Source organism: Sardina pilchardus, chromosome 15 (genome assembly GCF_963854185.1).
Source record: "Sardina pilchardus chromosome 15, fSarPil1.1, whole genome shotgun sequence".
Classification (NCBI taxonomy): domain Eukaryota; kingdom Metazoa; phylum Chordata; class Actinopteri; order Clupeiformes; family Clupeidae; genus Sardina; species Sardina pilchardus.
This window is the reverse complement of record NC_085008.1, coordinates 18,609,600-18,637,158: the sequence shown is the minus strand read 5'-3', so window position 1 is coordinate 18,637,158 and position 27,559 is coordinate 18,609,600. Positions and strand designations below refer to the sequence as shown.

Here is a 27,559-nt window from a genome sequence, read left to right as displayed (position 1 = left end):
ACACTGCCTCCTTGTGGCTCTTTCGAAAATTGATAGTGAGCAAGGTAGCTACCAAAGATTCTAGAACTCTGTTCTAGAATATTTGGTAGCTACCTCGTCACATTTTCTCCATCATTGAGGCTGAAACTAAGCTGGGTAAACCTGATCTGCCGGCGATTTGGATTTCGCCCCGCAACTCAGACTGGAAACCTGCACATCTAGCCTATCTCTCCGGCTTCCTATCCACGTCTGCTGGGTCCAATCACAAAATAGCTTATCCAAAATCGTTCGTTGCTTTACACCCAGATCGTTGGTTTGATTGCTTGAAGGACTATCCGAAAACATACATTTGTACAAGAGTCATTTCGACTATGCCCATTGATCACACCTCTTGTGCAGTAGCCCGGAAATACAGCGCTGACTCCCCAGAATAATGTTCCATCTTAAAATATTGAGCTTAGTGGTGATAGCCCTTTCTTTTAGGTCTATGTGATAGCCAGACAGCTGATACACAACATGAAACAGGAAACAGTGGCACTGCCTGTAATGTTCAGTGCAATGTATTTGAATCAACAACACAGTGTGACTCAACACTATGACACCATGAATAAGCTATGATGGGATTCATATGGCAGTCAATCACAGAGCAGATTTTAAACCATCAAACATAATATGCAATTACAGACCTATTTGTTTTTCTGCAACTGCATCTCAAGCGTGTCACAGATCAGCCCAATCGAGAAAACATATAATTTTAGCAGAAAATCACGTGGAGAAAATTAACTGTGCATGTGATGCCCAGGCTCTCTTGAACAATGCATCTGATTTTCCCCATTCAAAATATAAGGGATGCATTAGCAGTTCATCTGTAATTGTATCTAGACTCATTTAAATTGGTGGAATCACATGGTGAACTTTATGCTGGTGCACTAATGTGAATTGATGAATCAAAGCCTGCTTTGCAGTCTATTTTCATTAGCTAGCCTAGTTTTGAACAGAAAACAGTCCGAGTGCATGGTCTACCCTTCAATTAAGTAAATTGGGCTATTTAATGGCAAAAAAAGTCCGAGTTTGCGTTTAAATCTCTTGATGATAATAATAATAATAATAATAATAATAGTTTCCCGTAAATTGTGTCAGATCTGGTTTTAATTTAATGTTCTGTATGCAAGTGGCTTTTTGGGAATTTGTGAAACTCTTGTCTTTTTGTGAATCTGGTCTACACTTTACAGGACAGTGGTTGTCTTTTTATTGGATGTGTAGTGGTACAGTGGCTCTGTTGGGAGTTGGAAGGCGTGTCTGCCAGTGTGCCGCCTACCTCTGTCCCTACCGAGAACATATTACGCACGGAGGTGACAGCAGTCGGTAGTCGAGGTATGGTAATGGCAAGTTGCTTCCGCCGTCTCCCGCAAGTGGGTAGTATACGAATAGTTATTTTGTAAAACATTCTATATCTAACAAAACCACAAGAGCAACAACCAATCACAGGCTGTTGTCATCATACAGGGTACAGTTGCAGGCACCGGGTGAAACACGTGGCATTTTGTATTTTCTGGAAAACCGAGGAGATTTAGTTAGTCTTAACAACAGTACATCGTCGAACTAACTCTCGCCCCCTCTTGGGACTCTTAAACCGTTTATTTATAGTGTCAACGGCCTTCTACCAACACCATCAACATCAACTCTTCAGGGACCAAGGAGGACTTGAAAAAGAACAGCATATTCCATCGCCTAGTTCTTTCTTAAAATGAAGTCAGCGGCGACATTTGCGCTTTGCGCATTACTGGTCCTTGGCTACTGTTCGCGCTCAATAGGTAAGGAGAGCTTTTAACTGTTGTTTGACAAGTTGTTCGCAGTGTTATAAGGCACAGCTATTGGTGGCTTCCAATCTGTCTCCTTTACAAGCGTGTTTAAAATAAGTGCTACGTTGTATTGCAGGACGCAAACGCTTGTTAGTTTCACTGCGCACGGTAATGCGTGAGCTATATTCTCTATAACGGTTTACTGCAATCAACTTTTTAGTATCGTTAATACATAAGGGGTCACCTTAAACGAATGGCTAGTTTGGAAATCTACACTTAACTCGCAAAACAATTTTTTGTGACTCGCTTGTCTTGTTTTTCTTCATACGCAAAATCCTCGATAACAGAACTGTTGAACATCAACTCCAGACTCGCACGCTCTGTACAATTAGCGCTTGTTTCTCATTTTGTTATTTTAACCACAGCGAGGGCTTTGACATTCTTTCAGCAACAACGTTCCTCTGTCTGTCCAATTCATCTCAGCATCGCAGGAGTTAAATGCGCTTCCTTGTGGCGATACAGGCTCATGAGAAATAGCTGGGCCATTGAGTTTACGTATGAGAAGAAGGCCTGTGGTTATCTCCACATTAGAGACATAAACACAAGGAACTCTTGCCATAGCTGGACCTGGCCTCCGCATCTGGAAAGGAAAGTGAACGGGATAACTGGACTGTTCAATTAAGTTGTCAGGCATTGAAACGAGTCTTGGCCTATAGTTACAGTCTAATTAAAGCCCAACGCACAAACCTCACAAATGCAACCATCAAAGAAGATTTCATCAAGTAGAGCTTTTAGACTAATATTGACGTTTCAAGAATGCAAACATATTGCCAAGATGTCATGGCAGATTAGTGCTACAAACCCTAGCTTGAGGATTGCTTGGCAAGTCACAGAACTGATTTGCCATGGTGGAGCATTATGCTGTCTGCAGAAGCGGTAGCGTAGAAACCAGGAACACAGCCATCAAAGAAAAGAAGACACATGACCTGATTTTCCACATGAACTCAGTTTTAACTGTGGGCAGTGGGATAGAGCTGTGATGCGCTCGCCAATCACAGGCACTTGTGTGTTACCACCAGTGTGTCATACAAACCTCCAGCAGTCTGGCCGGTGACCCTGAGGATGAGTGCAGCTCATTGATTTAACCATAACACACACACTCATCTTCGTGATTGCATTTGTATGCCTCGTTGTGTTTTTCCAGCCCTGGGGAATGCTTCGAAAATATTTCACTCGGTGGGTCAGCTGTCTGTTTCAGCTGGCCTGTCAGTGGTCAGTAATGACCCGTTCATGGGTCATGGATATTGCAGCAGCAGTAGCAGCAGCAGCAAGGCTGGAGATGAACTGTAATGGCCTAAGTGCTTCAGCCAACTCCAGCGCGTAGGCTCCTTGGTGGATGGTAGGTGAAGCAGGGTGATGGTAATTGGCCATAGCCGCTCGCTTTGTCCAGGAGGCAGAGGGCCAGTATTGAGTGGTGTCTCGGCTCACTTGCCATGACTCAGAGCTCTCTTTCTCGATCCTGTCTCATTTTTATGCCTACCCACACAGACACACACACACACACACACACACACACTCAGATGCACACATACACAGATGGCCACACACACACACACACTCAAATGCACACATACACAGATGGCCCCACATACACACACACACACACACACACACACAGATATAGACAGGCACATGAACCTACTGTACACGCACATGCATACAGACAGGCACACACATGCTCATATACAGACAGACAGACAGACAGACAGACACACACACACACACACACACACACACACACACACACACACACACACACACACACACACACACACACACACATACACACACACACACTCTCACACACACTAAGACCCTGCAGCAAAGCAAATTGGTATCTCTGTCACACCACCCACATTGGGAGTGCTCAGGGCGTGTTCAGACCACATTGCTCGGCTTGTCTGAGACTCTCAGATATTTTCATGTCAGTTTTGGTCATTATTTTTCATTCAGGCATGCGCCTATGAACATTACAGTCACATTGTCTTCAATTAAGCGGAATTCAGCGTTAAGTTGGATCCCAAGTTTTAACAGCATGCATGTGGGAGAGAGTGTGACTCTGCTTGGGAACAAAGGCTTTTATTTTTAGCACATAACCGTCTATTGTAACACAGCAACTCTGCCGGCTGCTCATCTTTTTTTTCTGTGTGTCTCCCTCTAGTCTTCTGCAGTCAGCCTTTTGTGCCACTGTCACCTGAAACTTTTAGCCAGAGAGTCTTCCAGAAACTTTTGGTCCCAAAGTTTTTGTTTTTCTTCTTCTTTCATAAAGAGCAAAGGGCAAAAATATAATTCCCACCGTTAAATTTGATAGCAGGCAAACTTTCGTTCCTTTTGTTCCGCCAAAACAAAAAGGGACAAAAAAAGTACGGGCAGAAGGCGTATTATAAATACATCTCTCTTGACTTTGCGATTTTCCGCCGCTGTGCGCTAGGCTAACCTTGCTCCTGAAAGCTGGGATCTTAAATGTCACCACTGACAGCTCACTGGAGTCCATGTAGGCAGGGACACACTCTCGGCAGTCTTGCAGGCAGCTTAATTGGCTCTGTGGCCAGAGCGTGCGCGGTACTGTGTAGCAGGCAGGCTTGTTTATCAAGAGTCGAGCAACAGACAGTGACTGCCTCCATTTCCAATATCATATTTCCTGGGTGAGGACAGTTGCTAAGCAGATTATTATCTGCGAGACCTAATTATATCAGCTGTTTTTTTTTTTTATCTGCTGTTCATCACACTGAGGCCTGTCCTTTGTTTATGAAAACTAAACCAGCGTTAGATTTGCCTATGCCCTAGGATGACTTCATCGACCTGTCAGTATTTTTTGAATGCCGCCAGTTCATAATCCCGAGTGGAGGACGACTGATTTTGCATATATGGACCTCACAGTGTGGGGGAAGAGGCACAAGTACACACTTGGCAGAGACAGAATCTGTTAACTAACAAACAAGAAAGTTGTGTGTTGTAAGTACTGCTGGTGGTGTAAGAACGACTGAATGCATTTTGTGTCCTGCAGACCTCTGAAGTACAAGCGATAATGTTTACAGTAGGTCTGTATCTCTGTGATGAGACTTGGTGAGAGTTGTTGGTGTTGAAATCAATCTGCATCTAGTTCTAAATATTTTCGCAATGTTACATATTGTGAAAACAGTGGATTGTTAATTTGACTGTGCCGTTGCTTCTGAAGATCAGAAGATTCACAGGTTTATCACAGACACACCCTCAGAGTGGTTTTACACTTATTCACAGTGAGTCTGGCACATCATGTGACCCTATGGGCTATCCGGCACATTGCCATTGCTTTGAGTTGTGGGTTTAAATAATTTAGTGCCTCTCGTGTGTATGTGTGTGTTTGTGTGTGTGTGTGTGTGTGACGTTACTTCTTTGCCTGCATGGGCTTGATTGATGTGATGGGGCAATATTAATCTGGAACTCACAATGGCCTCATGCAACAGCACTGGTCTCCACCCAGACTCGTGCGTAATGGCTGCGACTTGCAAAAACAGAATCAGTCCAGTTTGCACCCAAACACACAAAGCTGCTGTGTTGTCCCCTAAAGTCTATCTAACAGTCAATCTGCACTCTTCCGATGAGTCGGCAATGGTGTCGAAAGGTAGACACAGCCCTTGTTTCGTACATAAATGAAAATGTACTTTAACACCTAGCAGACTGATTTCCATGCCGTACCAAAAAAAGTGGTGAAAAATTGTTAGATAGTGTTGCGGTTGCGCCTTATATGGATGTGTTTTGACTGTGAAAATAACGGTGCACATTAAAAGGTTGCAGGTCCGTGCACTGTTTATAAAGCGTCGAACACTAATAGCATATCAAAAGTGGCCTTTAGGGTGACTGTGACCCATTGACTGCTTTGTTTATTGAAATTTTGATAGAATGTTATCTGGCTGAAATGAACAAGCTTTAAATAGTCAGATTGCAGAAGTGACACAACTAATCTGAATGTGTTTGAGTACCACCGTCAGACTGACTCACTGGTGTTTGACAAAGCGTGTTTGGTAGCAAGTGTTTCAGTGTTTCGTAGCCAGTTATGCAAACATCACCTGAAGTTTTGTTTGACTACCAAGGATTTTTGATGCATGCCTGTTTTTTTTTTTTATCATTTTTTAAAATGAAGAGTAAATTCTTTTGAAAGGGGACCTAAATGCTTCTGGAGAGCTGAATGTTGAAGGTAATGCACTTGTTGTACGGAGACTAAGTCATGCTCTCTCCTCTCTCTCCCTTAAGGCCGTGGCATATTCCTGAGTCTGTGTCCCGTGCACACAACAATTGGGACCGCATGTCCGTGTGCACGGAGGAGCATACCACCTCCTTTAGCGTGAGCGTGTCCGTTAGAGTGGTATTAAGCTGATTCAGGACTTTGAGTGCTTGCTCGGCACTAAACCTCCCCAGAGATCGCCTCCAGGTGTGTGTCTGCTTCCAGGTGTGGGCAGAACTCTAGCCTGTGATCTGACGGTTGATTGGTTGCTTGTCTTAGTTATTGTGTTTTTTTGTCATTTAGTCCTAGGTCCTAGCAGCCACTTTTACCATCGGAGCCTGTCATGTGATCCTCCAACCAGCAGCAGCAGGCCTCTGCCTAGCCCTCACCTTCCTCTTTTCATGTTCACCTGTCTGTGTCTTCCCCCACTCCTTAATCCCTCTCTTTTCATCCCTTCAATCAGTCTATAGCTTTTCAGCGTATCCATGTTATCTTTCCTCTCCTTTAAGTTGAAACCGCCTCAGAGAGTCTCTTTATCTCGCTCACATCCCTCTTCCTAACACTTGACTCATCTCACTTCTACATTCTCTGCTGGAGCTTTGCCACCCCCCTCCCCCTCTCTCTTACCTTTCTCTCTCGTTCACTCTCATGCGCTTTCTCTCTCACACTCACTCCCTCTCTCTCTTTTTCTCTTTTGCTTGCACTCACTCGCTCTCCTAAGCCCAGTGCCTTAGGAGAGACTCTGGAATAGGGGGAGGGGAGGAGAGGGGGGGAAGAGGGACTCTTCTCTCTTCAAAGGAAATATGGCCCACAACAGCTGTTGCATAAACTCTGGAGAAGACTCGCAGTCCTGTCTTCCGCAGTCACAAGTTACAAGTCACAAGTCACAAGCGGAAAGTTGCTTGTGAGAGACCTTGTCGAATGAGTTATTCACTCATTAGTGACACAATGGCGGGAGTTTTCTCTTGTGTCCTGCTTGCCTCTGTGCTTTGTTTGGAAGAGGCTTCCAAATACCCAGTTGGAAAGTTCTTCATGGTTAAGATGAATGGACTTTTCTCGTAAATTATGGCCATTAAACCTGTTCTAGAAGTCCCTCATGTATTTTTCCACTAAAAGACATGGCATACACACACACACACACACACACACACACACACAGAGAGAGAAGTTCAGCATGTTTTTCCACAGAAAGACATCGGACACGCACAGACACACACCGACATGATTCATGGACGCACACACATATACACTAGTATGTGAATTTTGCAGGTCAGAAATGTGAGAGATATGACGGATATATATCTTCTGTGTGGAGGCCTTGGGTGGAAGAGGCAGGAGGTGGAGAAATGGAGGCGAAAAAAGAACAGGAGAGGAAATATGAGCAGTCTGCGGATGAAAAGGCCACGAAGGGGGAGGGGGGGGGGGCTGGATTGCAGTCTTTATACCTTTTCACTTCTCATCAGGTGACAGACTGTATCTGCGCTACCCCCAGGCAAGCACGAACCAGGAGTTTCATAGGGATATAGGAGGAACTATGAGGAAATGATGGTGAAGGCTGTGGCATTTGGTGAAAGGGGAGGGGAGAAGGAGAACTCTCTTTAAATAACTTTTATCTTGACCTATGGGATTTATTCTTGTATCTGATACCACTTCATCCACACACACACACACACACACGCACACACACTCTTCTAGATAGTGTAATGAAATGTACTATTATTGTCTTTCTTGCAGCAGTATTTTGCTGCATCACATGATCCATGTTGCACAAGGTGAATAGAGACAGTGTCCACACACACACACACACACACTCGAGTTGGTGGCGAGTTGGTGTGAACAGGGCTCCCTTTAGCCCCCCCGGTCGGCCCCTGTCTGAAGTCTTCTTACCTGGGACGGCCCCTGTGGCACGCTGGTGCAGGCGTGGGGAACAGGGCCATTATTGTACACCCAGAAGTCAAGGGTGTGGTGCGGAGGCCATGCCACAGGCCTTGCAGAATGCACTGACCTAGATGGGTTTGTGTGTTGTGTGTGTGTGTGTGTGTGTGTGTGTGTGTGTGTGTGTGTGTGTGTGTGTTGAAGAGATATGAAAGTCCGTTATTGCAGCTATTGCGAGTGCAAGATAGAGGAGGTACAAGATGCAATATTGCTGTCTGTGAGTGCGTGCGAGCGCGCGCGTTTGTCTGTGTTTGTGTGTGTGGTAGGTATAAATGCACAACAGTCGGTGACAGCCCTCTGTGTCTCTGCCCTGTAATAATGTTAACATTAGGGCTCTGGTTTGCGTCAGGCATGGCCAGGGTGAGAGAGTTGGCGAGGGAGGCACGTGTCAGGAAGATGGTGAGAGAGAGAGAGAGAGAGAGAGAGAGAGAAGGAAAGAGAGAAAAGAGAGTGAGAACAAAATCAGAGACAACTGAGAAGAACGAGTGAACTTCAGCAGAAGGTGGAAGGCGGGCAGAGGAAATGTGACACATGGCGTTGCGCAGCTGCATAATTATCCAAGTATGCAATTACCACCAGTCCTGCCGGATCAATTAGAGACGGAACCAGCAACGGAAAACCACCTCCCCTCCCTGCCTTTCTCTCTGTGCATCCCTCTCCTTCCGCCTTACATGGACTTCCATATTTTCCCCCTCATCTCAACACGCTTGGTGGCCTTTGGTTCAGTTTCTCCTTCTCTGAATGATAAAGCAACATCCTGACCATTCTTTTCTACAGTGCAGATATGTTTACGATTGTGTCTTGCCATATTCATACATTATTAGAACATTCTACTGATGGCGTCTCCTTGAGATGAAACATTTAATGTGCATTTCCTTGACATATTAGTTTGAGTGTGTAACGGTACACAACAATCACAATTTGGGATGTACCTTTTTTTCAGTATAGTAAATCTGTAAGTACTTTGCTAGTAATTAACTAAACTGATACGGTCCTCCAATTTATATTTTTGTTTGGGAACTTGGATCGAATTTGAAAAGCCTACTGTCGATTACTGTTTAAGACTGCATTCTGTACATTCGGTACACCGCTGTAATGAACCGTACACCGCTGTAATGAACCGAACGCCCTGTACCTAAGCGGTTTATACAAATTATGTGTATCTTTACACCCCCAGTGTACATACATCAGTGGATATTAATTGTTCAGGGTGGACAGCAATTGGCTTATCGTGTTGTTTACCAAGTTTGAGGTCCTCATCCTGAAATGTTGTCTTGTGCAGGTGAGCACTCCACCACTGTTGCTCCTGCCGCCGCACCCCTGGGTCCCCCCGGCACCTCCATCACCACCGTCCGGTCTCCCACCCCCCATCAAGGAGATGGAGAAACAGCCTCAGAAACCGCCGCTGCGGTCACCCAGAAACCCTCGCAGGCCCCCAGCAGCTCCGTGGCTCCTGTCCTCTCCGCACTAGCCAATGCCAGCGACACAAACGAGCGTGTGTCCAGTGCCAGCCCTGCTGATGCCAAGGGGAACGACACCGATGCCGCCAACCCCGTGTCCACCATCCAGAACGGCACCCAGGCACCTGCTGTCTCTGTGACCGATGGCACAGGTACCCACCCAGAGGACGACTGTTTTATAATACCTTCGATTTGTGTATTTGCGTTACCAAGTACTGAGTGCTACAGTACTTTTCTACCATACAAGTCATTGGTATTGTTTGGCAAGAATTGCATTAATGCTTCTCTTCTATCTATCTTATGGTGCATCATAAATGCTATGGGTTTACAGAGCAGTATAGCACTTAGCTACTATACGAAGTGTAAATTATCATACGCTCTGAATTACTCCAAATAGTGCAGCCTGCAGTGCTGTATACAGTGTATTTGTTTTCTTTGTCTTGTGCAGAAGTTTAACCATGCGATGAAATAGCATCTCACTTCCTGTTATTGTGACGAACTAGAAAAACCTCAGGCCCGTTTTGTTTATGCCCACATACTTTCTTTGGTTTAACCTTTGCTGATGGAGAAAGAGAGAGAAAGAGAGAGAGAAAGAGAGAGCGAGAGAGCAAATGAGAGAACAAAATAGAGAGCTAGCGAGAGAAAGAGAGAGATAGAGAGTGAGCAAGAGACAGAGAGAGCGAGCGAGCGAGAGAGAGAGAAACAGAAAGAGATAGAGAGAGAAAGGGCATTGTTGCAGGAGGTACAGTTACAGCAGCTGCCTGAGCTGATGCAACAGGAGGAAGTGTTATTCAACAGGGCCCATTTCTAAACGAAACCTGTGTGCTTGTGTCATTACACATGCATGAGTGAGAGGGAGAGTGAGGGGGGGTGAGGGGGAGGGGGAGGGAGAAGAGGAAGACACGAGAATGAGCAATCTGAGTGAGTCTGGACTCTGTGTCTTGGCGATGGGTTCAACTGACTGCCTTGATGGATGACTCATCCCCCTCGTGTGTGTGTGTGTGTGTGTGTGTGTGTGTGTGTGTGTGTGTGTGTGTGTGTGTGTGTGTGTGTGTGTGTGTGTGTGTGTGTGTGTGTGTGTGTGTGTGTGTGTGTGTGTGTGTGTGTGTGTGTGTGTGTGTGTGTGTGTGTGTGTGTGTGTGTGTGTGTGTGTGTGTGTGTGTGTGTGTGTGTGTGTGTGTGTGTGTGTGTGTGTGTGTGTGTGTGTGTGTGTGTGTACACGCATGGATGCAAGTGTTTGTTGTGTAGGGTGTAAGCTCATCTTGAGCAGAGCTGTGTGTGTGTACACGCATGGATGCACGTGTTTATTGTGTAGGGTGTAAGCTCATCTTGAGCAGAGCTGTGCACTTGTGTATCTCCCCCCACCACGACCAACAGCCAGACTTACTGTAGGTGGCTGGAGTCTACAGTGCAAAACTCTCTCTCTCTCTCTCTCTCATATGTGCTCTCTCTCTCTCTCTCTCTCTCTCTCTCTCTCTCTCTCTCTCTCTCTCTCTCTCTCTCTCTCTCTCTCTCTCTCTCTCTCTCTCTCTCTCTCTCTCTGTGTGCTAATGTTTACACACACACACTCACTCACCCAAATGCATGTCGCTGCTTCCCTGGGTCAGAGGTCAGTGTTATTTTTAAAATCAGCCACTTCAGTCTTTGCCTCGGTGAGCTGCCACTGCGCTGTGGAGAGGAGCGGAACGGAAAATCTAGAGTGTGTGTGTGTGTGTGTGTGTGAGAGAGCGAGAGAGGGAGAGAGAGATAGAGAGAGAGAGAGAAGGGTGTGCGTGTATTCACAAAAATGTGTGTGTGTACGTGCGTGTGTGTGCACGGGGATTTGACAGGCTCTTCCCACTCGCTCTAAATAAGGAGGCTTCGGGCTGGGAGGTGATGGTCCTGGGAGACTCTGAAACAGCAGGTTATGGCAGGACTTGCTGACTCACTGCTCCCTGCCATGTTCCACTCCACATAGCTAATGCCTTCAGTGGTAAATTAGGGATCGGGGCAGTGCAGGTCCTGCAGCTATTGGAAACAAAGGAGATCCTTACACTTCACACTTCTCTCACACAGTGCAGGCTTTTGTACTGAAGCGCTTTATGGAGACCGTGACAGTTCATACTAGGAACAGACTCTGCCCAGCAGTCTTTGTTGTTATAATGTTGTATTAACGTTAATTATGATGCTCGGTTATGATGAAGAATACAAGGGCTATATAGGGCCAGAGCCAACAATGGGCATTTCAGTTTATTAGAAAGAGATTGACAGGTTTTACTTGGGTGTGTTTTGGGTTATTAAAACATCAAATATGGAAATGTATGGCGATTACAGAACATCTGTGGCTGGTTCGCTCCGTGTGTCTGTGTCTGTGCGATTAGTGGTGGTCCGTGTTGTAGCCGCCGCTGCTGCTGTTGTCTGTGGCGTTGGTACGCAGCTGGAGAGGCTCTTGTGTGAGAGCCTGTGAACTGGAGGCTGGGTAATGGAACATTACTCACCCCCGGCCTGCGTAATGCCCTCAGATAAGAGGAGCTGGGAAGGAATCAAAGGGAACACAGCAGGGGCAGAAATGGGGGCAAGAGAACTAAAGAGAGAGAGAGAGAGAGAGAGGGGGGAGAGAGAGAGAGAGAGAGAAAGAAAGACGAGAGAGAAAGTCAACCAAGCTTATGTTGTGTTAAACGAGTCAGAACAGCGCTGTAGGTAGAGCAATGTGCAGGAGATGCCTAGATGCCATGCAGTATGTGATTTGGGTTCTTGTGATTGAGATGGCAAAGAAAGGCGTGTAGAGAGGTGAACAGGAAGGAGAGAAGAGGAAGAAAGACATTATACTGAAACTGTGTGTGTATGTATGTGTGTGTGTTTGACGGAGAAGTGTGAGAGGTCGGAGGCTGACAGGTCGAGGCAGTCCGTCAGAGGTTCTGATGCAGCCCTTGCTGCGCCACGGCAAAGAAACACCTCCTCACTCCTGTTCACACTCTCTCACCACCCCAGACTGTGCCCTTACACACTCATGCACACTTTCTTAAACAAACTCTCACATTCTGTCTCTGTCTGTGTCTCTCTTCCTCTCTCTCTCTCTCTCTCTCTCTCACACTCACTCACTCACTCACTCACACACACACACACACACACACACACACACACACACACACACACACACACACACACACGTACAGTATGCCATGGCAATCATGCACACATGCACCAACATGGTGTGGGAAACAGACACTCACACATCTACACATTCATACACACACACACTCACACACACACACACACGTACAGTATGCCATGGCAATCATGCACACATGCACCAACATGGTGTGGGAAACAGACACTCACACATCTACACATTCATACACACACACACACACACACACACAGAGACACTCACACATCTACACATTCATACACACACACACACACACATGCCATTAGTAGTCTCACACACGCACCAACATGGTTTGGAAAACAGACACATACACACAATATTATCTCTTCCAAAGAAATAGGAAACACCAAACTCACTTGAATAGACACAGACTACACAGACAATGACCTAAATCAGGAACACAAACATCTCGTCACTCAGCGTTCATTCACATGTGTGAAATAGCAAGTCGATGAAAGATCTGTTTGTGTGTGTCTGTGTGTGTGTGTGAGATCTCTAGTAAGATTGTGTGTTTATACCACATCAGCAGGGCTTCTCAGTTTCTGGCCTGTGGGCTGTTCTGCCACATGGCCGAGATAAACAGACTGATTGAAGTTTGAACAGGTGTGCTGCCTACCCACAGCTTAGCGCTATGCACACCACTGGTATATGAACTGAACTGGTAGTGAATTGAGCCAGACTGGTAGAGGAAGGAAGCAAGGACTGAAGGAAGTCTTTTAGTACCTCTCATACTGTTTTACATGGACCGTTAGGTTGGGGTAAGATGCACACGACGCTGTGTCCCAGAATGGGTAGTGTTTGGGGGGGAAAACAGGAAATGAAGAGAGCAGCTGAGGGCTGAGCTGAGCGCTTTTCCGTGGAGCTGAATGAGCAGGTCTCTCCTCTGTGGACTGTCTTACAGCTGTCCCCAAAGCCGTCGCCGGGGCCAACTCGACGGCCCAAACAGGAAGCGCCGCTGCCACCACCGCCGCCGCCGCCACCGCCGCCGCTCCCACCACTGCTGTTGCTGCTCCCGCCGCTCCGGGAAATCAAACGCAGGCGTCCAAGGGAGCGGATCTGTCGTCTAAGGACAACGATACCCTCGCCACCTCTCCACCCGCTACGGCTGCCCCCGCCACTGCAGGTTCACCTGCCGCCACCCAGCCCATCGACTCCAAAACTCCGTCAGCCTCCACAACAACAACAACAACAACAACAACAACAACAACAGCACCAAATGTAACAACCCTTCTCACAACGACTGCTCCTGAGATCATCCCGCAGAGTGCCAGTCCAGTCCCTGGAGATAAGAAGACCACAGGTAGCAGCACCACCAGCAGTAGCACTAGCGCCACCACCACCACCATCACCAACACTAAGGTTTCTACTGTCACAACCGGCGGCAGCGTCGCTAAATCGACGACCACAACCAGCCCAACTGCTGCCGTCGGACACCCCACCAATGCAGCAGCCCTCTCAGAGCTCAACGTAGGAGACGATGGTGAGTTGGATGTTCATTATAGCATGTTTTATCCTCCATTGACCTTGTTCTGTCTTCAGCGTCCTTACATTTGCCATTCATTGTGTGTGTGTGTGTGTCTGCTGTTGATCATGTGGTTGTGGAGGGTGGGGGGTGGCGGGGGCTATTCTTGTGTGTTTGTATTGCTGTCATTGACACTTTTTTACACGATTCAGTAGCCAGCACCATTCAAAACACATCTGTCGGGTATTGTGCTACACAAAAGGGAGCCGTCCAAACGTATCCATAACGGCCGTAAATTTAAAAAAAAAAAAGAAAGAAAGAAAGAAAAGAAAAACGATGAATGTACCCGGCCCTGCCTTGAATCCAGAGATTGTGCGCATCGGGGGGAACAAGCGTATGATTATACCTTTTGCAGCCTCCCTGGCCTCCGAGCGTATCCCAGGGCAGGGACTTGTTTGCGCAGGGAACACAAAGAACAGAATGGGCTTTGTTGCCGTGCCAGTGAGTTGCGCCAGAGCCACGCTGTTCGCTCACTGCCCCCGGGCATTTTGCCACGATGCCGCTATCTGGCCACCCGCCTGGCATCTTACACCCCCCCCCCTCCCCTTCCCCCTGCTCCGGGATGGCACTGAAAGTGTTGTGATACGCCCAATCGCTCACACTTACAAGATCACTCGCTCGCTCACTTTCATGCAGTAGCCCACTCACTCAAGCATTCATTAATTTCCTTGCTCACTTAGTCACTCGCTCTCTCTCGCCGACTCACTCACTCCTCCACTCAATCAACCCACTCAATCAACCCACTCACATCGACTCCCCCACTCACTCACTCACTCACTCACTCTTACTGCCTCCGTCAACTCACTCAACTCACACACTCTTGGGAATGGGTCATTTTTGGACTTCCTCCTAGTTTGGTCAGTGACAGTGTGTCCATGTACAGTATGTGTTTTGGGTTGCGTGGTTGCTTCGTGCTTGTGTTGGTCTCCAGCACGGTCTAGTGTGGGTGGTGGCTGTAAATATAGACGATGAAAAAAATGTTTGTCTACGTGCAGAACTGGTATAATGTCTCAGTTGCACAAAACAAAATAGTTTGACTGTTGAAAATGACTCTGTTTGTGGTGATGCATAAGGAGATTTCATCTCTAGTGCCCTTTTCACCGTAATGATGACTCTTGTTACTTCCTCTTTTTTTTGGTCATCTTCGTGATTTGATCCAGTGGACAGCTCTAAAGGAGTGCCGGATCCGTTGCTGGCTGGCCTGGTGTCTGTTTTCGTCGTCGCTGCGGCCATCGTCTCCCTCTTGGTGTTCCTGAAGTTCCGTAATCGGAATGAACGCCCAGAGTTCCGCAGGCTCCAGGATCTTCCCATGGTAACTGCTGAGCTCTTCATGCCATTTCTTGTAACATCATTATACCGACAGGTGCCTTTGAGCAGCTGTTGTCTCAGTTGGTGTATTAAAAGCACATAAAGGCCCACGATTGAAATATTTAAAAGTCAAGTCTAAAGGGCCCGATTTTCCATTTCCATTATGTTTTAATGGGAGTATGAAGAAGCCAAAAACATGAATGGCTCTAAAGTAATACCTTTTAAAATGTGCACAAAGCGTAAGCCCTTCAACTAATGAGCAGTAACTGTCAAAATTCTGTGATTTCTGTTGAACCTGCGTGAAATCTCTGTGTAATATGTAAATGACACATTGAGCTTGACTGAACGCCTTACATAGTTCTTTGTATGAGTGTAATTCTATTCTAGAAATGGGTTTTGAATTCTCAGTTCTCAATGAAAAAACATGAGCATAAATGTTCCTTTTCAGGCATTCCATGTGGGCAAATTACAGTAATTAGACCTTTTGGGTAGAGTTCAAACACCACAACACCTCTCTCCTGAAAATAGCTGAAAGCTGAAACAATAGTTTAGCTGGACTTTGGGAATATGATGGTTTATGATTTTAACTAATCTTTCTGTTTTCCTCTGTTCTTTTCTTCCCCCGTTCTCTCCAGGATGACATGATGGAGGACACCCCTCTCTCCATGTACAGCTACTGACAGAACCCCACCTCTCACCTATAGTCAAGACTGAGACGCAGGCTCCTACTGAGCCGTTCCCTTTCCCCCCCCAGCATTCCCTGCTTTAGAAAACAAAGAAATATCCCCCACCCCACCCCTTCGCCAAAAGAAATCTGCTTTTAGATGTGTGTCTGTGTTCAGCTAGCTGGGGCATTAGTGAGCTGCGCAGCAAGGCAACTCCTCTGGCTTGTTCCCAGGCCCTCCTGAAGAAGAGAACTGGCTGCACACACACACACACACAGACACACACACACACAAACACCACGAGCTTGGACAGGGATGGGCTTGAAACATGGCCACAGACTTTGTGCAGCCGCATCCTGACCTTTAAATCAGTGTTCCAGCGCCCCCTGCAGTTGGGAGGCTGGCTGCCACCCCCTCACCCCCAACATCACCCCCAAGTTCTCTCGAGTCCCTAGCAGCCTTTTCTCTCTATAATTGACTGCCACTGGAGCAGTGACTTGCTGGCCTAAGGGATTTTTTTCCCCTCTGGAAGTTATGTTCTTCCAGATATTGTAATGCTGAAAATGAAGAGAACTAATGTCTGTTACACCAAAACTCGTCACCACAGGACGATGTTTCAGTGGAATATGAAGAGACCAAAGTCTATGTGTGTGCAGAATGGCAGATGGTGGCTGGCTCCGATTCTGTCCAGCTACCCGCCGTGTTTCCAAAACAGTACGTGTTTAAACTACACAACCCATCAGTGAGACACAAGAACACGGCAGCGAATCAAGTATAATTCTGGGTTGTTTTGAGCCAAGTTGGTTATCAGTAGAAAGAGAGTACGACCAGATGCAAATCGGGGGAAATGGCATAACCCCTTGAATTGAGGAAAAAGAATTTCAGAATATTGCCAGAAGTCATTAGTGAAACAAACCAAAGGAACTTTGTGCCTTTCACATTGGTTCTTTGAAACAGATAGAGTGGACTTGTAGCCACAGGTACAATAACTGACCGAATGGGAACCTTTTTGGGGGGGAAGTAATGCAGCTGAAAACGGAAGCATGTATGAAATGCTTTTTGCATTGTGACCTCTCTGGCATGGTAGTTTTAGTAGATTGCACAATGTTGGTCATAAGCCACATACCCAAATAAATGGCTTTGTCTATGACAAAGATGCTTTATGTTCCCAGGGAAGTATGACATTGACCGTCTAAGTTTGGTGGTAGGTTTCACTCAAGGGTGATGAGCTTAGAGCCTCTGAGGTGTGTTACAAGGGTAGCTGGGTACTTTGTGGTTGTAATGTCATGACTGTGCTTCATGGCTGGTTGTGACACTTGGAAAAACACTGGGGTTGTGTGTGAACAGTTGTAAGAAGTTCCTTTTTTTTGGTTCACCTATTTGACAGGTTAGTGTTTTCTTTGTGTGAATGTATATGTGTGTTTGTGCGCGTGCGTGTTGTCGTTTTACTTTTTACTAGAGCATTCATTGCATATTTTGAACTTTTTTATTATTATTATTATTTTTTAACATTTGAGGAGGCTAAACCTAGCTCACTTTGAGAGGCTTGAAAGCTTAACAGATCTTAATGTCCTTCTTCAGAGAAGTACCACAAAGACCATTTATTCACCTCCTTTGCCTTTGAAAGGTTGACGTCTCTTCCAGCACATCAGCTCAAATGGATCTGGGGTGTGTTGTTACATGCCCTCCGACTGCTGCCAGAGGAATCCACAGTATTAGGCATGACTTCTGCTGTCTGTCTGTCGGTCAGGAGGACTAAGCAGAGAGAGAGAGAGGGAGAGCGAATGTGCCTGAGACTAGCAATCTCCAAACCCCCTGCTGTACATTCTGTCCCCACATGAGAAGGTGTACATTTCCCAGGGCCTGCCCTGGAGGGTCATTCGGTATGACTTGGGCCAGTGATTAGAGAGAATTGATCCATGAATGGATGATACTGTCTCACCAGAGAACGTACCCTTGAGAAAGGTGTGGCTCAAGTAATGAGGCCATTAAATATAACATTAAACTAATGCTGTAAAACAGGTTAACCTGACGCAACGTACAGTGGGTGTCTATCTGTAGATGAAGTAGTGCCGATGGTCTCATCAACTAAGTCGGATCTGTCTAACTCCTAGCCTTGGTCTGTGCACAACAGGACAGCTCCCACACCTGATGCTGCCCTTATCAGTGTTTTACTTTCTCCTGGCTCTTTGAACTTGACTCTGAGTTCAACACTTAACATGTTTTGTTTTTTTTCTGTTTGGTTGTTATCAGGTCCAAGAATGCAAATGCAAAAAAACAAAGATATTTAAATAGCAGAAATCTCTTGAGCACTGCCTCTCTGTGCTCACTGATAGTGAAATAATTACTAGTAAATAATTTATGAGGCTGAATATGATTGACATCGATGTTGGTAATTGGATTTCTACATTTGTTGAGCAAGTTGTGTTATCTCTGTATATTGCAGCTCCAGGAAAAAAAGTGCCAAATTGTGTTCTGTATTTTAAGTTTTTGCTGTAGAATACAGGAGTGTCTTTGTTATGTGACTTTTTTAATTATTAAAAAAGACAAAAAAAAAAAAAAGTACATTGTGAATCGCTTGTTATCAGCCACTGAAGTTAATGTTAGTCTGGCTTAAAACAATAGCACTGCTCTTCCATAGAAAACATACTGTAACATCCAATAATTAAACAATTACAATATTCCATACTTCCATCAACAACACGGTCATGTAACACAGTCTTCCTCAAACACAAACATGACACAAATCAGCAGTCATCCATCTGGTGTTCGTTAATTTAGTATCAAAAAACACAATATTCTCCAGCCTAGCAGCATGAGTTACAGTATGGTGAAACACGAAGCCCAAGTGCCGTCTTTGTGCCGAGCGAGCACATCTGTGTGGCGGTGTCCACCCCTCCCGCCCGGTCTCCTGCTGGGGGAGAAGCCATGGAGATGGGGTCCGCTCCGGCTCGTCCCTCCGCGGGGGGTGTCTGGCCACAGGACACTGGCCCTGGTCTCTGCTGCATTAATTAGGCAGGATGCAGGGAGAGAAGGAGAATAGCCCGACTGCTCCTGAAATATTAAACAGCTTTTGGGAACGTCACTGATGTACAGTAAGCCAACGTGGAGCCCTGAACTTAATGCGTTTACACAGGACAGGGTGTGGAAGGACAAGGGATTTAGGGTGTGTGTGTGTGTGTGTTGTTATGGGGGGGACTTTGTAAGGATGGCATGGCTCCATTTAGGGGCACTTGCCACCCCCATACACATGTGTGTGTACACACACACACACACTTTTTACAGTCTGCCTGAGGACGATGATTTGACTTTGTGTTCAACACTGGGTCAGCATGCAGATGGGCCAACCTGCAGCCAGTCATTGTGAAAATGAAAATGATAATCCTTTTTCATGCACCCTTTCACTCCGCTAAACACGGCCACTTGAGCTGTGAATGGGAAAACTCATTTAAATGTGCAGAGGAGTGCACGGCAGGTTAAAGCTGAGTGCAAGGACATCTCCAAATAGCTCAGTAATTTGTGTCCACCTCTTATCCTACACAGATAATAGCACCACACAATTAAAGTCTTGTGACAGCAGAAATGCGATGGCAAGCTGTCCTCCCACCACTTACAACAAAATCTTGACACCATTATCCACAGATACTTGTTTCTAAAATGAAGATGGTTAATTAGGTTAAAATGTGTAGTGTTAAGGTAGACAATACATACATTCACCACTTGAAGGTGGTGCAGCTGTTAAGGCTACAGTATAAGAAAAAGAAAGCCTTGTGTTTTTTTTGTAGCACCTCCAGGTAGCATAGTGTGGAGCATTCACAAAATGCATCCTATGGTAAATTAAGCAGTTTAATTTAACCATGTACTTAAAATACTCTATGTTTGTGTAAGTCACTTGAAGCTGACCGAGAGCTCTAGAACCGAGAACTACGACGTCACTTGTCTAGATTTCGCCTCTGGAAATACTCCCTTGACAGGACATGAGGTGTGGGGCCACTATTGTTCCGTTAAAAAGTCCCTTCTTGTTTTGAGGTCAAAGGTCGCTGAGACTTAGTTCAGGTGGACTGTCTGACAGGTGTCCAAGCACACCACCGTTGTCGGTGTAATCATCATCATCTAGTCCACTTCCTCCGTCACTGAAGTCACTTCCAGGTAGCCGAATGGTCGGATTTCCCCGGCGCTTGATTCTTTGTTGAACTGTGAATATAAAACGAACAAAAACAAAAACAACATTAACACACACATTCAAACAAGCAAATGCAAATGCAAGCAAGCAAGCAAGCAAGCAAGCAAGCAAGCACGCACGCACGCACGCACGCACGCACGCACGCACGCGCGCGCGCACGCGCACACACACACACACACACACACACACACACACACACACACACACACACACACACACACACACCTTCATCTATCACAATGTAAGTCCTTAAACTCAGCAAGAGGTCTTTGAATATTGTTAACATCACAATAAACAAAATCATTGTTATCTGTAACAGACTTCCCTGCCTCTTCCCTGAGTCTGCAAGCGTGGCTACTACAGGCCACCATAGCTGAGGCTTACGGTAAACGTTTACCAGCGTATGCAGGTCTCCAAAAATAGGAACTGCGCAGATTAGTGGGCAGGAAATTGGCCTGTCTCTTTTTCTGTTCAAATGTCCCCAGGCAAACCATGACAGAAATCCAAATTATAACTCCAGGAAATTGAGAACAAACCGTGTACATTTCACGTCTCTGTATGTGCTAGGCGGCATGTATAAAAGACACAGAGGGAGGGAGGGAGAGAGGACAAAGATCTTGCATCTCTCAGCCAGTGCTGCCAAGCCAAAATTAGCAGCTGAGTACACTCATAGCCAGCTCAGCCTTCCCTTTGAAAAGTCCCCTTGAAAAGTCCAAATCAATAGTTAGACACTATTAACCATTAAACTAACCACTCAGCTCACATTCATTTCTGGTAGACGATACTTCAGTTTGCTTACATTCAAGATGCAGACTATACGCAAGAACTCTTTGATGACACAAGTCCCAAATGATACTGTTAGTTAGCAGGAAAGCTATTAGCTGGGCTAATAACTGCCACGGCTTATCACAAACACTTAGTTTGCGGTTCAACTTTGGCAGAGGGTGTGGAATAAACTGAACATGATTCACAGGGTTCCCGGTAAAAAGGGCACGGAGCCATTTGCCGGTCTAAAGCCTGCTATTTTCAAGCCTGTGGCTACAGTGGGCAGCAGCGGCCAGGCAACAGGGAGAGAGAGGGAGGGGGTAAAAGGCCCTCTGGCCTACATTACATAGACGTTTCCTGTCATTTTGCATCTGTTTCCTATCGGTGATAGAGAATAAAGAAACCCTCGTCACTACTAGGCCCATTCTGGAGGGAAGAAAATGTATTCTAAACCTCTGGGAATACTTCTATCAATCATGTATATAGAGAGCTTCACCAGGAATGAGAAGAGAGGATGTCATAGTCACCAGTGTTTTGTATTAAGATTTCTTCCTCTAATCCCTAAGAGGTGTGTGTGTGTGTGTGTGTGTGTGTGTGTGTGTGTGTTGACCAGTGTTGGGACATGTGGTTGGTTGTTGGTCACCCATCCTCCTCACTCATCACTTCTCTCTTCTTAACCTACCTCACTCCCTCACCTCTCTCCTACCTCCTCCCTCTCTCCCTCCATCTCTGAATCTGTAGGCTGAAAAGCCACATCAAAGGCCGACTCAATTGTGAGCACATCTGCGCCTTGTCGGTCCGTGGGTGAGGGTGAGGGTGTGTGTGTGTGTGGGGGGGGATATGGAGCTAAAGGGAAGACTTTTGAGTGTGCGTGTGGTGTGGGGGAGAACCTGGTCAGTTACGGTCAGTGAGGAAGTGGAGAAAGGCTTAACTGGAACACTTTGATGTGATGCGTTTACATGGCAAAACGCAACCGGGGTTTCCAAAGAAATCCCACTTCGGAAGCCGGTTACAAAAACTATCGGATACAGCCTCCGAAACTGCTGGCGTCGTGTAAAGGCAAGGTGTAACCAAAATGAAAGTTTGACTCCAGGAACTCTATCAGCCTCTAGAATCTAGACATACAGTAATCGTAAGGATGTTAGGGGACTTCCTACAGACAGTGGTAGAGTGCTGTGACTTACAGTATGACATACATTCTGAGCAAAGAGGTGAGAGTGCCCTGCCTCATCCATACTATAAGTATATACTGTAGTCTATATACTTTTCTAAAAAAATCATAAATCTGAAATCATTGATATTTACTGTAAGGCCACAAATGGCAATATGGAGGAGACAGTGAAATGTACAGCTTCAGGAGATTGAGTCTAAATGATTCTGCTGTCTGTTTAGTTTTGTGGTCTGTTTATTTCCGTGTTACCATGGTAATAACCAAGCCATGACTGTTTGTACATATGACAGTGAGCAAGTTGATGTAAAGAATAACATATTTTTAACTTTATTTTAGAGATTTGGGATGGGATATGTTCTGACATTCACACCCTCTAACATGTCATCCTCTTAACATCAGCAGAACATGAGATAAGATCTACACCTTGGTGTGTGTGTGTGTGTGTGTGTAAGTGTTTGTGGGTGTGCATATTTTTTACTGCCTTCACACCTTTCAAAATACCAGTGGAAAAAAAAACTCCCGTTTACGCATAAAGGTATAACCGGCAAAGTTTCCCAGAAGAAGAACGCCAGGGTGTTCCCGACGATAGCCGCAAATGCCTTTCCTCGTCAATGCACACACTCAGTTAAAACCTATACAGCAAATGTATGTCAATCATATAGCCTACTCTAAATCGTGGAGGTGGGGCTATGTTCTGCCGGATCTGCGTTTACATGGTAAAATGTACCCGGGGTTTCCAAAAAAATCCCACTTCGGAAGCCGGTTACAAAAACTATCGGATACAGCCTCCGTAACTGCTGGCGTTGTGTAAAGGCAAGGTGTAACCGATAAATAAAAATAAAAAAATCACCGGTTGCAAAAAAACCGAGTAAGTCGTTTGAACAGTTCGTCCAGGTCAGAGCTGAGGTTGGAGATGTTGGAGGTGGCACATACACATGCAAATCCACAAACACTTACACACACACACTTACAGACACACAGACCCACACACACCCACACCATGGTGTAGATCTTATCTCATGTTCTTATCTCATGCTCATGAAGAGAGGCAAATGTCAGAGGGTGTGAATGTTAGAACATATCCCATCTCAAATCTCTAAAATATTTACATGACTAAGTGTGAGATTCGTGTTGTTTGAGTGTGTGTGTGTGTGTGTGTGTGTGTGTGTGTGTGTGTGTGTGTGTGTGTGTGTGTGAGGGGAGGGGGCGATGTGTTTGTGAGGAAGGTTTCAGTTCACCTGAAAAATATCTCTATCTGTTGGTCACACACAAACAAGTGTTTAGTGTTAGTGGTCCAAGCACAGACCACTAAAAGATTAGTAAGAGTGTGTGTTGCAGCGTGTGTGTGTGTATGTGTGTGTGTGTGTGAGAGAGAGATTGTGTATGTTGGTGTGTGTGTGTGTGTGTGTCTGTATGTGTCCGGCGTGGCTACCCTGGGGTGTACACGCGTGTGTGTAACTACTGTAGAAGGTGGTCCGTGGGGGGACGCTGATCTAGGCTGCTGTTAAATGAGTGGAAGGATTGCCTTTTTCATGCACATGGCCTTGATTGATCTAAAACATGTTCACTATCTACTGTTCATATGTTCATACTTAAGGAATGGAGAGGGGTTTGTACTGTGTTACATTTTTTTTAAAACTTCAATAGAATTACAAACAAGGTGTTACAGATCCAGTAAGGGTAAGGTACCGAAAAAAGTACCGTTGAATACCGATACCGAACCTCAGGAACTTCCACCGGTATCGATATCAGTTCAAATGCGATGGGTACCCAACCCTATCTGTCAGTGTGTGAGAGTGTGTGTCTCTGTGTGTGTGTGTGTGTGTGTGTATGTGTGTCTCCACACGCACCTGGCTCGCGCTTGGAGGGCCAGGACAAGTCCAGGTCGTCGGAGCTCACATCCCCCAGGCTAGGGGTGGGACTGAAGTCGCTGTCAGAGTCCAGGCCCGCCACCAACGCAGACGCTGCTGCCACCGCCGCCGCTCCCGCCGGCTGCCTCCGGGGGATGGTTTCCATGGCGACCGGCGCTGAGGCAAGAGCTGCGCACACACACACGCACGCACATGGAAAGACAATGACGCCATAAATCTGCCTTGTATGACAATGGTGGTAGGGGTCCCTTGACACCTGCCAGTGCGTTTTCCAAACTGTTTGTCATCGTTGTCCTACAGAGCCTCACGATCACATACATTTCAATGAGCTCATGTGATTATCTGTGTGATGATGTGTTCTATAACGTAACCTGAAGATGACTGCTTGTGTGTGTGTGTGTGTGTGTGTGTGTGTGTGTGTGTGTGTGTGTGTGTGTGTGTGTGTGTGTGTGCTGTATGAGTAAGTGTGTGGACACTTGGGAGAGGTGGGCAGGGGGAGAGCACACGAGGGAGAGGGGTGGGGGGGGGGGGGGGGTGGAGAGAGATACAGCAAAAAAGCTGTGGGATAGAGAGAGAGCAAGGGAGGGAGAAAGAAAGAGAGCAGAAGAGTTTGAGAGAGAAAGAGAGGAGGAAGGAGCAAGTAAGAGAGAGAGAGAAAGAAAAAAAGGAAGAGATTTCAAGTTTCTTTATTTGTCACGTGCATAGTCATAGAGATAGAGATAGAGAGAGATATGATCGATAGATAGATAGAAAGAAAGAAAGATTGATACAGTAGATAGAGATAGACAGATAGATATGGAGACTGAGAGTGCTCACCTGGCCTCTGAGGTGCTGCTGCAGGTGTGGGTAGCCTGTCCCGCAGAATCAGTCCTCTCACCTCATCCTTCAGCTCCGATACAGTCACCCTACAGCGACAGAGTCAAGGTGTCAGACAGCACAGCAGTGCGGAGGACTCAGGGAGAGAGCAACTGGAGAAATAAACAGTCAGAGCTGTTTCCGGGGTCTGGGCTGTTACATGAACCGGCGCTTATATAAGCGGATGGCATATGAATGTGTGTGTGTGTTTGTGCGTGTGTGTGTGTGTTTGTGCGCTTGTGTGTGTGTGTATGTGTGTGTGTGTGTTCCTAACCTGATGTCCCGGACTTCCTGTTGGGTGTTCTGGTACTGGGAGATGGTCCTGGCCAGGTCAAAGCTGTGTGTGCGGTAACTGTCTGTAAGATTCTCCAGCGTCTGCAGTCAGAGACAGGAGATATTACAGTGACCGTACACTGGCACAGACATCTGTACACAGCATGCACTGTATTACCAAAACAAGATTGCTTCTCTAAATCAAAGAAGAAATAAATATAAATAAACCACTCAATTGTTTATCTGTGTGTGTCAATATGTGGGTGACTGTGCTGTCTGTTTTACAGGTGTTTCTAGGGGTATATGTGTGTGTATGTGTGTGTGTGTGTGTGTGTGCGCATCCATGCATATGACCTTGCAGCTGCGTTCATACTGTCTCCGTGTTTCTCTAGCCTCAGACTGTTGCTGGAACACATCCTCCTCCTGTCTCACTGTTCAACACACACACACACGCACACACACACACACGCACGCGGGAAAAAACACAAGAAACACACATTTACATGAATATTTCTACATTTCAGACAGACATAGACACAATCCACCCTTAAGCTGAGACTTGTGAGAGCCAGTTAGGCTGCGGCACAGACCACTGTGTGTGTCTGCATGTGAACGAGTCGAGCTGAGAGAGAACAGTATGACGTTTCCAAGCTTAGCTTGGCAGAGGTCTATTTTTGTTGGCAAAGGCTTTGGTATCGACTCAAGCAAATGCGGTGAGCCTGGAGAACTTTCCAGAGCCTCCAAACGTATACTATATATTTATCAACCCCCTACACACATGCATACAGTATACACACACGCATGTAATGATAGACAACTCTAGCAACCTTTATGATAAAAACTGTCATCGTCAGGAGCAGTGATTGTCATAAAATAATGAAATATGAGACACAACCAAACCAGCTAGGCAGCTACCATAGCTTGTCCACTTGTGTGGAAATAGAGTTTACTTTGAAGTGTGTGTGTGTGTGTGTGTGTGTCTCTGTGTGTGTTTGTTTGGGTCAGAACTCACTCAGTTTGGTCTTGAGCTGGTCAACCTCTCTCCTTAGCTGATCCACCTCTTCTCTGCGTAGTTTGGAGCTGAAACTGTAAAGGACAAAGAACGACACATTGCAGAAGCAGAAAGCGCCCCCACAGTTCTTAAAGCAGACTAAACTGTTCTTATTGTAGAGGCCTAGCCCTGTAGTATGTGCATTAGGTGTCTCCACTGTCAAGCTGCGCTAACAGCTTATATAGCGTTCATTCATTTACACGTATTCATTTATCCAACACTTTCATCCAAAGCAACTTACAGAGAGAGGAATAACACTCTCAACATTCAGCAGTTAGCAAGTTGTTCTATATAAAATGCCAGATGAGACATGCATATCGAACTACACCAGCACCAAACTACCACTGTTAGCATTTAGCTGAACTGACAAAAGGAAAGTGACTCCATTTGTGGGCCACACCTCTCCTCCAGGTTGCCTAGCGACGTGTTTCTGTTGACATGACCCCGCAGGCTGCTCAGCTCACGGGTTACCTCCCTCTTCCACTCCTCCATCCTCCTCTCCACACCAGGGCTCGCTCCCCTCCTCTCCGCCCCCCTCTCCCTCTCCCTCTCCCGCTCATCTGTCTTCTCCCGCAGGCGACGTACCTCCTCTGGAAAAAGAAAAGGCGTTTTCAGGACATTAAAGCTTTAAAGATATACCTTACACATTAAGAGACATTACACAGGTCACGATAACATGTATATTGATATGATGACATTAACATTTACCAACATCCACACATACACATCTCTTTAAATGTTAGGGACACTGCTTAATTTTGGCTTAAGATAAGATATTGAAACATTTCTGACGTTAGTGTTCCACAGAGACATCTTGCAATCTGTTGTGCCAAAATTACCTTGCAATGTCTGCATTTGCCGCAGCTGCGCTAGTCTGTCTCTCTCCATGGATCGCAAGTTTTGTGAAAGTGACTCAATCATCTTAACAAGAAGAAGTGTGAAATTAGACACAGGCACCTATGTTTTTTTTTAAGATGTGTGAAAAATTCCTATTTTCGTAGCAGATAGAAAAATCAAAAATCCAACCATCAAATGCAATGTAACAGAACGCACATGTTATGTATGCTGAAATACGCACGCACACAAACACAGACACCACTCTATACAGATAGATAGCATTCCATTGCACAGCATATATGTCAAATTATGTCCATTACTGCATGTACATAGAAATGCACACATAAAGGTCATAGAGAGAACAAGAGATTACACATTTCTGCACACACACACACACACGACACGAGCCAGCAGCATGCCTACCTGACTTTGGCTCTGCAGCTGAGCTTGGAGACCTGCCAGGTCGT

General features: G+C 45.9%; 2 protein-coding genes across 2 annotated transcripts; one reads left to right on the top strand and one right to left on the bottom strand.

Moving 5' to 3' along the window:
• The first annotated feature begins 1,349 nt into the window (after window positions 1-1,349).
• LOC134102523 (uncharacterized) lies at window positions 1,350-18,624 on the top strand. The gene is made up of 6 exons (XM_062556651.1): window positions 1,350-1,391; window positions 1,627-1,793; window positions 9,263-9,592; window positions 13,493-14,071; window positions 15,274-15,425; window positions 16,057-18,624. The coding sequence occupies exons 2-6, from the start codon at window positions 1,727-1,729 to the stop codon at window positions 16,099-16,101; spliced, it is 1,173 nt and encodes a 390-aa protein (XP_062412635.1). The 5' UTR covers window positions 1,350-1,391; window positions 1,627-1,726; the 3' UTR covers window positions 16,102-18,624.
• Window positions 18,625-18,952: 328 nt separating this feature from the next.
• LOC134102524 (uncharacterized) lies at window positions 18,953-26,753 on the bottom strand. Its single transcript, XM_062556652.1, has 7 exons — window positions 26,656-26,753; window positions 26,217-26,290; window positions 25,559-25,635; window positions 25,206-25,306; window positions 24,893-24,981; window positions 24,056-24,244; window positions 18,953-20,280 (listed from the first exon to the last, which is right to left on the bottom strand). The coding sequence occupies exons 1-7, from the start codon at window positions 26,745-26,747 to the stop codon at window positions 20,117-20,119; spliced, it is 786 nt and encodes a 261-aa protein (XP_062412636.1). The 5' UTR covers window positions 26,748-26,753; the 3' UTR covers window positions 18,953-20,116.
• Window positions 26,754-27,559: the final 806 nt, after the last annotated feature.

Bases quoted from the DNA above. Each gene is read 5' to 3' on its own strand.
- LOC134102523 (XM_062556651.1), top strand. From the start codon at position 1,727: ATGAAGTCAGCGGCGACATTTGCGCTTTGCGCATTACTGGTCCTTGGC. The intron at 14,072-15,273 runs GTGAGTTGGATG...GATTTGATCCAG, and splicing joins GCTCAACGTAGGAGACGATG to TGGACAGCTCTAAAGGAGTG. The intron at 15,426-16,056 runs GTAACTGCTGAG...CGTTCTCTCCAG, and splicing joins GGCTCCAGGATCTTCCCATG to GATGACATGATGGAGGACAC.
- LOC134102524 (XM_062556652.1), bottom strand. From the start codon at position 26,747: ATGGAGGAGTGGAAGAGGGAGGTAACCCGTGAGCTGAGCAGCCTGCGG. The intron at 25,636-26,216 runs GTGAGTTCTGAC...TGTGTTGAACAG, and splicing joins CCAGCTCAAGACCAAACTGA to TGAGACAGGAGGAGGATGTG. The intron at 24,245-24,892 runs GTGAGCACTCTC...GTGTGTGCGCAG, and splicing joins AGCAGCACCTCAGAGGCCAG to CTCTTGCCTCAGCGCCGGTC.